This window comes from Zootermopsis nevadensis, unplaced genomic scaffold (genome assembly GCF_977971745.1).
Source record: "Zootermopsis nevadensis isolate Lab colony 2312 unplaced genomic scaffold, Znev_1.0 Znev_ptg000002l, whole genome shotgun sequence".
NCBI lineage: Eukaryota > Metazoa > Arthropoda > Insecta > Blattodea > Termopsidae > Zootermopsis > Zootermopsis nevadensis.
The window spans coordinates 19,919,047-19,930,116 of record NW_028259134.1 but is presented as its reverse complement, the minus strand read 5'-3'; the positions used below and the strand labels follow the sequence as shown (position 1 = coordinate 19,930,116).

The 11,070-nt window shown below is 35.5% G+C and overlaps 1 protein-coding gene across 4 annotated transcripts in view; it reads right to left on the bottom strand.

The window, feature by feature from the left end:
* Positions 1 to 260: 260 nt before the first annotated feature.
* LOC110839380 (cytochrome P450 4C1) overlaps positions 261 to 11,070 on the bottom strand; it is a 16,277-nt gene continuing 5,467 nt past the window's right edge. For 3 of the 4 annotated variants that reach the window (XM_087355886.1, XM_087355884.1, XM_087355881.1), the window contains exons 3-14: positions 10,790 to 10,896; positions 9,718 to 9,808; positions 8,758 to 8,943; positions 7,864 to 7,933; positions 6,836 to 6,956; positions 6,392 to 6,476; positions 5,797 to 5,888; positions 5,269 to 5,337; positions 4,425 to 4,593; positions 3,596 to 3,775; positions 2,762 to 2,980; positions 261 to 722 (exon numbers count right to left, since the gene is read on the bottom strand). In XM_087355886.1, coding sequence (XP_087212012.1) covers positions 2,790 to 2,980; positions 3,596 to 3,775; positions 4,425 to 4,593; positions 5,269 to 5,337; positions 5,797 to 5,888; positions 6,392 to 6,476; positions 6,836 to 6,956; positions 7,864 to 7,933; positions 8,758 to 8,943; positions 9,718 to 9,808; positions 10,790 to 10,896 — 1,361 coding nt within the window. In that variant the 3' untranslated portion in view covers positions 261 to 722; positions 2,762 to 2,789. Of the gene's footprint in view, positions 723 to 2,761; positions 2,981 to 3,595; positions 3,776 to 4,424; positions 4,594 to 5,268; positions 5,338 to 5,796; positions 5,889 to 6,391; positions 6,477 to 6,835; positions 6,957 to 7,863; positions 7,934 to 8,757; positions 8,944 to 9,717; positions 9,809 to 10,238; positions 10,764 to 10,789; positions 10,897 to 11,070 lie in introns of those variants that run through there. The other variant, XM_087355888.1, reaches the window with a different exon arrangement.

The window sequence follows — 11,070 nt, the reverse complement described above, 5'->3', positions numbered from 1 at the left end:
GTTCACACAAGGCACAACATCCCACAAGACAGCCATCTTCATACTCGCCGTCGTGAGAACCTCAAATCCTTCTAAAGAAGACAGTTACGCTCCAGAAAGAATTTTACTAAGCTTGTGACTGGCAGCTGCAACAATCCTTACAGAAATATTCAATAATCTTGCCTACTTCTGCTAGTCAGATATTGAGACATTCATAGCCACACGGTAATATAAGAAATATAATTATGTTTGGAGTAGGGGAAACACATTAAAACGTCAGGTTTAAATATAGTATTCAAGTGTCTAATTTGATGTGCTGACTGTCATGTAGAACAACTATAGTAACATAAATCAAACAGTATATCTTACATAACTTCAGCAGTTGATAAAGGATTTCAAATAACACACTAATGAACTGAAACGAGCTGTTTATCCATCAAAATATCAGTCAAATCAATCCACTACATTGGAGGAATCACACTTGTCTTGTCAGTTGTTAAGATTTTTATTTAGTGTTCTGTCTGACGACAGGTCCATATGAACAGGATCCTTCCATCCTTTTCTCGGACTGGGACCTGTTCATATACGTTCTTGCCAGATGATCCAGAAGTGGTTTGCCATTGCCTTCTTCTGTGTGTGAATGGAGTAATTGTTGGGATGCCACGGAGGAAAACTCAAGGCCAGCGTTCTAACCGCTAGACCACGGTGGCGTTGTTAAGATACCCGCTGATAATAAGGCCCGCCTGAGAAAAATTGTACATACCTATGAAAGCAATATAATCAGGAAAAACTTGGTTCATTTAAAAATATTTCCTTGTGTGCTGTTTCAGGAATCGTCTCAGAAAGAATATATGTCAATTTCTCACATTTATGAAATCTTATAACAAAGAAACGAATTAATAAGAACGTGTACTTTCTGGAGCCTTAAGCTCCACACTAACGGGACCACGCAGTTCCTAAAGGCTCTACTGGAAATTAACTTTAAGCTGTGCTCGAGAGGTATTGCATTCACGTGGTAAAATAGACAACTATGAGTATTTACAGAAACTGACCTTGACATTATTTCATGCTGAGCGTTAATTACACGCGGGTGCCTTATTAGTATTTGTCAAATTTTTAGTGAAATTGTTTTTTTGTTGTTATTGACATTACGATAATTTGGTGGTCTAGTGAAGTAAAGTGACCAATCAAATACCTAATAATACAGTATTTTTCAACATATGGTACGCGAACTAAGTAAGAAAATCAAATCATAATATTAACATAAATAAGTTTTCTCTGAATGCATTTGGTTAGTGGTATATTTAATATGTTAAATTATAATTAGTGATATGCCAGCGAAAAAGGGTGAGAACCTCTGTTCTAATTGATTACAACACATTTGACATACGCACACGTTTATGACAGTCTGGCCTTCAAATCTCGGCATGTGCTTTGAATAATTTTATAAATCTCACAGTGACGCTCTAAGACAGTGGTTCTCAACCAGCCGTCATGTCGGCTTCCATGGTGGAAAAATAAGCTGTCTCAGAACAGAAAACACGCTTCGTTAAAGTCACATTTGACTGGCCGTTCTCTGTGACCAACTATATACATTCTAATGAAAAACGTCAAATTAGAATTAGGATATTTGGGAATCATACCAGCAGAAATTATATCTGATATTAAGGGCTTCCACATAACATTCCAGGACATCCCCATGACCACTAGAAATCCTCCAGAACAATCTAACCCATCGCAAACTAAGACAACCTTATCTAACCTAACCTTAAACAACCTAACAATACCTTAGCTAACCTTGCTAAACCTAACCCAACCTAAGCCAATATATCATGCACTAATCCAATGGAACTTATCCCAATGAAACATAAAATAATCCAAAATAACTGACCTGCACCTTACAAGGAAACTGGAGCAAACAGTCAAATACCTCAATAATGACTGACTTTGTTATAGAAAATTATTATTTAATAGGCCTACGTAATATCTGTTTACAGTAGCAAGTTGGTAGCATTTGAATGAACTGTTATGTATAATTAAACTGTGGTCCGCAAAAAGATAAGCAAGGATGGCTGTCACCTCCAGGCCTGGAAGAGGGAATTTCTGCGGGGAATTTAAATATAAAAAAGTGTTTTCATTAACAATGTAGAGAAAAACATAACATGATTATTAAAAGTACCCTCCTCGTAGTAAGTCAGACAATCAAACAAATGGGATTCTTATGTTGTAATATCGTAACACAAGAACTGTTAGGCTGGTCTTGATAAATTTTATTCTTAAAGCACTTGATCAACTGTTGAACTATTTTATGCTGCTTATATGAGAGCGCTGAAAGTTAACAATCAAAAATTCAAATATGAGAGCCAATAATAAACTGAACACACCGGAATGGTTTCATTTTCAAAATTTAACACTCTTAATTCTCGGAACTTGAAATATTTCGGCCAATGGCAGACTTCCCTTTACTAACAATTTCTGCACTGCGCAGACTAACCATGGTTTAGCCAGCTCATGAGACACTGGTTCAGCAACTGCAGATGTTTGTTCATGTACAAATTGACATTTTGTTGCAATCAGGCAGAAGGGAGCGTGCACATGTGTGTGTGCGCGCGCTCATATCAGTGATTCTGATTGGGATTTATTATTTGGTAATGGGGGATAAGGGAAAAGATTGACATTTGCACTGTGTGTGCTCTGCCCATTAAAATCGTCCAATATAATTATGCAATGGAAGTGCAGTATGAGTGGTGATAATTAAAAGCAATACAATAAAGGAACATACCACAAAATGCTATTTGATAATTTAAGTTTTAGTTTTCTGTGAACTTATTTTCCTTGTTGTTATCCCTCAATGTCAGCTCAATATTAACACCTCCATGTGGTGTTATGGTCAATCCCAACAACGGATTTAAGTCTTTTGTCTCCTTAAGACTTCTGATTTTGAAATTACGTACAATAGAAGACAGCACTGCCTTCAATTCCATAATGGCATATCTCTGACCTGTAAAGAAAAATATACACAGTTCAACAAATATAGACCAAAATAATTCCCAATCAAATGCCATTGGGGTGATCAACTGACAGGATATGCAGCCTGAAACATGGTGTAACATGGACAGACACAATCAATTCTGTACTCAATAAACACGTTAGCAAATGAGCATATAAAGAGTAACGAGTCTCACTTTCCATCAATACAACACTTATTACACTTGCTTATTTTGAGAAAAATAAATAGGTCCTTAGAAGAAGTTCTGTGAAGAAAGTATGATGCCTCATTTTCCTTCAAGTACTTCAGTCTGCATGGCAAGGCTAGTACAGACTTTAAAAAATACACACTGTAATGATTCAATTTGATTAAATCTCCCAATATTCAATATGTCTCCACATTTATTAACTGCTAATACATAAAAATGTTAAATACAGACTTTGCACGTAAGCTTCCAACATTTCATATGCGTAGCTCCAGAGTTAAGTATTCTCATTTAACTAAGTCTAAAACTTACTTATCAAAACCTCAGCAGGCCCCACAAAAATAATAAGATTATTTGTACAATTTTACATTTTAAGCTCGATAGATAATATCCTAAAAGTGGCAGATATCTATGTAACGTACCCAAGCAGTTTCTTGGTCCAGCGCTGAAAGGAAGGTACGCATAAGGATGTCGGTCACGTACTCTCTCTGGCAGGAAGTTATCGGGATTGAATTCCTCTGGATTGGGATAGTATTTAGGGTTGCGGTGGATAAAATATATCTCAATCCAAACGCTAGCCCCTGCTGGTATTGTGTATTCTCCTGTAAAATATTGATAGAGTATAAAACATATGTCTTATTTCACCTGCTGATGTTACAGGGCAACTTATTTTGTTTTATATTACAGGTGGTATTTGCATCAAAGCAAAACATAATATTCGTAAACTACGTTGTTAAATAAGTTTACCTATAAAGAATTTAAAAAAAAAGTTTATTAATGTATTCTGTAACCGCAATAACATATCAGTTGCATGAGTGACAGGTCACTAACAGTGGGCACAAATTTCATTGTAACTCTTTTGAAGTTTACACTTACACCTAAACGAGACTTTAAGTACACATAATTTCCACATGTTCTTTTGCCTTTGCTTTTTGAATGCTCTAATAGAAATACTCTAGGTTAAGTTTTTCTAGGTTTTGTCCTTATGTTGTCTTCGAATCTTATTTAATGCTTAGCCAGCCACAGAGAAAAATGGGCCTAATCATTGTCATTATTTTTTTCTTTTATCAGTTTAAAAAAAGAAACAAGTCTCGTAAGAACCTATTCTGACAACATGAGAGTCTAATTCAATGTCAGACGTGCCTGTTTTAAGCACTAAAATAATTATTATTTACTTCTTCTCCAGGGATTTATTAAAAACTTAAGAATAATGCATCATGTGAGGTAAAGAACTAGGCATCTTATACTCGCCTATCTGTATGTCTTTTCTGGTCTTCCTTCCAACAGTTGGTCCACTGGGGTACAGTCTGAGGGTTTCCTTAATGACCCTCTCCAAGTACTTCATTTCCAGAAGGTCTTGTTTTGTGGGGGATCGATTAGATCCGTCAAATATCTGCACCATCTCTTCATAGACTTTCTCCTAAAATACCCACATGTGAAATAATTTGCTTCATACAAGTCAGCGTGCACAAAGAAATAATAGGGAAAGTAATTATACAGCAGGAAGCATCCATTTTCTTCACAGAGGCCTACATTACTCTTATTGAATGTCTCGTGTTATGCTATATTATGTTATGAAATCAGTTTTGTATCAGAAATAAAAATTCAGAACTTGTGAATATGTGAATAAGAATTAATCAAAGTCATGAAGGAAGAAAAGAGAAATACAATCATAATAAATAAGCGACTTAACTGTTCCATTAAAGTCTGTTTTAACAATGTAGAGAAAAGTGTATACATGTCTAACATTAAGATGATATGCAGAACTATTCTGCATTTCATTAATCTGCAGTCTGAAAATAATTCTTGCATTTTATAACTTCACTTTTCCTCTTTACTTCCTATTCCTTTTCTACCTTTCTGTCCCCCTTCCTCTTCCTCTCTGCCTTATGAATATATATTTCCTTTGGACAATGACCATTTCTCAGTAAGGAGGCAACATAGTTGTGAAGTTTCTTAAGTCTGCGTTGGCACTATCCAAACTCATGTTGCCACAAATCTTTAGAAATTTCTTCCTGGATATTTGTTAGCGGAGCCATGAGTGTGGGAGTAATGAAGACTGTGCACTGCATGTCTCTAAATTAATTGTCAGTACCTGCACGTCAGTGTGTTCACCCAGTAGCTGGATGGCCCATGAAAGTGCTGCATATGTTGTATCATGACCCTGTAAAAGAAACACGTTCTTTCACGAGAATATTTATGTGAAGTCAATAAAATATTAATTGACTCTGAAGTTGTCATGTTGGTGAAAATTTGGATTGTGACATTCTTGGTTATGACACTGTGTCAGAAGAACATACAAGGCTATTAGGCATCATGAACCAAAACATCAGAATTCACAAAGATATTAAATCATGTCGTGTTACTTGATACTAGTCAGTTTATCAAACATTTATAACTAACAATTAAATAGATCCATTCCGCTTTGAGCACCCGACAGTAGCTCAGCTGGTCAAGAAATTATCTGACTGAAGGATTATTAACTTATTCACAACAGCCCAACATTTGTTCCTATGTGTCGTCAAATTCTATGCTTCAAACATTGGCAGATGGAAGGGCATTTTATATGAGATAGTATTATACATTAGGCAGACAGATATGTGTGCATAATCTTGTACATTACCGCAAACACTAAGGCATCCACATTATTTTGTAAATCATCTTTTCTTAATTTCTTCATGAGTAATCCCAATGAGTCCATGTTCTTCCTACGCACTGAAACAAAATCTTACAAGATTAAATTTAAGCCTGTTGTGTTGTACTGTATTTCAGCAATTTGAATTCCTCAGAAATAACTTGTGTTATTTTAAAACAACGCACGTGAAAATATATTGGAAGAAATGTATTGCCTAACTTCTGAAAGGATTATCACAAGAAGAGTATCAGAAACTAAACAAATGTAATTCCCACATAGTTATGTTTGTTTATAAGAGTCAAGACTTTTAAATTAATTTGTAATTTACAATCTTCAAACAACTCTGTATGGCATGTCTCATTTAATGTGCCATTGGTTTGACAGAATGAGACTTAATGAATTTTTATAAACTGGGGTGTGTGGGCGAATTTAATTTGTTACCAGTCAGTGGCAACTTGAGCAGTTCCTAGTATAAAATATTGCATTACTACCACAAAGGATCATAGGATTTCATTGTTTTTATACAGATAAATAACAGTTTTCATAATAGGTCTACATAAATCAAGAGGAAGAATCAACTTACCTTCAGAGTCATGCAACTCAGACAAGGGTAAATCAGTATTATTTTCCAATGATTCAGCATCTTCACTGAGCCTATCTCGAATAATCTGGAAAAAGCATCACGACTTGATTATGTGAATTAATTCTTCATAAATTACAGTCACAGCTCATACTTCAGATGTTCCAGGAATAAATGAATGTAGATTGTATTCCACCTGCATCATCTAGAAGTTAATGAACCATAACATTGTTAAACATCTGTAAGGCTACATGGTCCAGAAGATAACAATTCAGATATTTCCCACCATTAAAACCTCAATCTCATTTTACGTAGGATGGGCTGACTTAAGTTACTGATCACAAACATTTTAAACAGTTGTCACTTTTGGGTTAAATGAAAACATGTGCCTTGTATATCGTGCAAGTTTTGTAATCTAATGGTTACTCTTAAAATGAAATTACTTACATTTTCACTGAACTGGTGAACAATATCAATGCATTCTTTATAACGTTTCTGGGAACGATGAAGGAGGAAATCCCACAAAAACCATGGAACAGAACACTTTTTTGGTATAATGCTAACAATACTGAAATAATGAAAAATGTGAACATTATACACAAACTCCAGAAATATGAATGACGACACATCAGTTTAGGTTAACAGAGATCAGAGACAAACATAACATATTTTTAATGTGATAAAGTGGTCAAGTGAACTTTGTTCAGGAGCTTGTAGATTTAAATTGCATTCCTGGCACCATGATAATACAAGTTCACAACAAAGACAGAAACACAGACAAAGGGAGGGACATTCACATGTATAAGGGAACTGTAAAATATGATTAATGTCAGTGTTCATAGTATGAGTGGTATTTGTATCTCATATTTTTCCTACTCAGTATATTGAGCAACGTAACAAGCAGCAAAACAGTGCAAATTCAACTGTCAATAGCCTACAGAGTAAAATAAGGCTCATCATTGACCTTCCAGAACAAAGGAGTGTTTATCTTTTGACTACATGATTATGAGTTGATGACATTTTGTACTCTGTATGCTGCCTTACAGATTTCAGCTGGTCACATGGTCACAGGGAAACAATCCACATAAAGTGGTTATATTAGGGTCCATGTTATGTTCAACATCAAGTAATCTTAATTTGCTGCTGCCTCCATCATTGCCCTGATGATGGTGGCAGGAATGACCTCTGAAACATTAGTAAACTTCTACCAGACTACATGGCGCAATAACCCAGAAGACAGCGATCTTACAATTTTAACTAATTATGTGCCATGTGCTCATTAAATTTCTTTCTTCATCCTGATGCAAAAACGCCGTGCAAACCTCAAATCCTACGACACATTGGTCTCTTTCTCTTATTATTATTATTTTTTTTGCAAATTTATAATTCTTACTTTCCAATAATTTGTTGAACGAATAGAACTGATATTTGAAACTAGTACCTTAAGCCATGTTTTTTAAGCTGATTGTACTTACTCATGCAAAGCATTTACATACAACATGTTATTACTGTTCTGCGCATTCACCTTTATCCCAGCAACTGTTTCTGTAACAACGAACAGTGATTAAATTGGGTATAACCATAATGAAGAAGGGTATTCCTCACCTTTTAAGGGATTTTAAGATTTATCATCATGTTTAATTTTAATATTATCTTTCCATTTATGCCTAGATCACCAAAGTAGTCTTTCATATATTCTGTGTGGATTTCTCAACTTTCACATATGTTACATACCTCATCTACGTCATATTTCTTGATTTGTAAATTTTAATGTCAGTGGAAGGGATCTGTTAAAATCCAAAGGTAAAGGGGAAAGATATCTTCTGCATCTTCATCCCTTACTCTATCGCTTCCTCTCCTTTATGCCTTTCTACATTTCTCTCATTTAGGTGTATACCTACTTCTAATAGCTGCCTAATTGTTGCAGCACTTGTAACAGATTATTGTGCCCTCTAGTGTCATTACAGAAAACTTGATCAGTCATGCATTACACACATAACCATAAACATTATTCTATTTTCTATTTTTAAATTTGGTAAGACAAAAGAATGTGAACTGTTTGGGGGGGGGGGGATATCCCCAGACCTCCCAAACTGTACCATTGTTTATGATGAATAAATAATTCTTATAAATAATCACATATTCATTTTCACTGCTAAGACAAGAAATATGCCTGAATCTTTCCTTCAAGAAAGTGAGTTGGGACTTTCCGTGATGAGTTACAAAACATTTTCCATGCCAATACTTGAAATTTCATGGCACAGCTTATTAAATTCTACCAAAGTAACTTGGTGATTCATGACTTGACTGCCATGTCAAAAAAATGGCTTAAAATTATTTGTGCCTTGGATACAAAGTAATAAACTCACCACATACAACATCCAATGTGAAACGTGCCAAATAAGGACAAACATCAAATTCGCCTCCATCAATTTTGGCCATGAATTTCTGTGTAAGGATTTCTGTATTTTTTGTGAAGACTTGTAAATAATTGTCTAGAATGGTGGAACTGAATATTGGTGATAACAATTTACGAATTGCACGCCACTTCTGTCCTGGAAAGTAAAGAAATGCAATGTTATTTGTATTTTGCAATACTTATATTATTAAATTATGATAAAATCTTATTATAATCTGTTTTTAAGACCTTAAACTTCGTATGTAGTACAGGAGTATTTGCGATTCCTTTGATCACTTGGTGAGCTTTAAAGATCACCCTATTTAAAAATTGTAGTACAGTTCAATTTTCCATAAGATTTTATTGTGTGTAGCTAGCATTATTACTGTTTGCATAATTTATTGCAGAAGAAAATTTACTGTCCTAAAATCAATAAATTAAATCCTTTAGATTCCAGTGTTTGCTGTATGTACCACATACTTTAGCAATAATACATTTTCACTTTGCCCACAGAGAGTATTTATACGTTTGTTGTATGATTTTCAAAATAAACAGCAGTCATTAACAAACCGATCTTCAACCTTGTATATAGATTATTATATGTCCAATGCAAATACTAAATTTGTTTCCATTCCGTAAAATTTAAAACTTCAAAAGATTTTAACTATCTAATACTATATACACATATTAATGGATATATTAGTAGAACTTATCACTTCAACTCGAGAACCACTGAATGCATTTGGATGAAATTTGATATGGAGGTTGTGCTATTCTGCACGACCTAAAAATCATATTTTTGATATCCTACTAACGGTTATAACAAAATTGTGGACGAGGAAATTCATGATGTAGACACTAAGGTGCTACTCCACTGAAGTAATGAGAGACTTCCCCAGTATACAAGCCCAGTACCGAATTCACACATTACCTTGTTTCAAGAACAGACAGTCTCCAAGCCATGGTGACAATTCTGAATACATCTCATTCTTATCGATATGTTCATTGCTGCTCAGGATAACCTGCCATAGTACCAAGAAATTAGGTTATGTAAATGAAAATACATATATAACCATCCAAGCCAGGCATCAGGCACCATTTCTTTATAGCAGGTGAGCACTGCAAAGATTGGAAGCCACTTTATTACAACAGGGCCGACAGGAAGGTACACGCCATCAGGTGATACCTTCAGAAATCTGAATCTGGTCTTCAATTACTGCTGGCTGCAGCCACATGGATCATTATGTCCTCTGGTATTATTTGGTCACTTTGTGCTGGTAGAAAACATGGATTAATGAGATGTGAATGTCTGGTTTTGGCTGTTTTACACGAGATCTGTTGGTTTCAAGGCCAATGCAGGTTTCAAACATAGAGTAAGGCAGGGTGAAAAAACAGGCTCAAACTGTTGGGTTAGTGGTGAGCTCTGGGCTAAATGTCAATTGTAAAACTTACGTTAAAAATTACTTGTTCTGGTAGCTTTGAACGATATAGTGTAAGTGCACTTTATATACCGACGTCGAGTGTTGCAACACCTACTCAATGTACAGCAAAAATGAGCTTCGGGAATGCATATGATACGACGTTCGTACGCCGACAAGCGTGGCAGTGCGTAGTCAATTTCCTCGCAGTAATAATGTGTGCACTCTGCTAGTAGGTATGTAAACTTCCGATGTAGAACATTCTTAAATGATGACACCAGATTACTGATGCATTCATTAAGAACTACGAAACATACTCAACACGGTATCCACAAAAAATGTGCTGCTGGGAGTATGTCCATCTTTATGCTAGTTCATTCAATTTCACTGCGTTCTTTGACATACATTTTTTATTCGTTTCTTCCGGGCTGCGATATCGTCTAGTCATGTGGGTGGTGATCAGCGTTTTGTAGAAACGTACAGTCTCTTTCTTCAGGGTTCGAGTAAAGACGGTAGGAAAACGTTCCTACGAATTGTTGGCGACGATCTACAAGACACATAAACCTGAGTAATTGTAACTGTTACCTCAGCTGTCTCAGCAGTGTTGAGACTGACGATCCCTTTGGTCCCGATCCAGGTACAAAATATGGGCCCGTAGTCATTGCTGTATTTCGATAAAACGTCCATATAACCTGCGACAATAAAACGGATGTTTATAAATCAGTAGTTTATACATAAGATTTTATATTTTAACAGCGATGTTAATTTAGATTATCTTCAGGGATGTTGCACCGAGTAGCTTCTTAGTTGCGCGCCCTTGTTTCAGAGAATCATACTGTTTCTACCACCAGCCCTAAAGAAGGTGC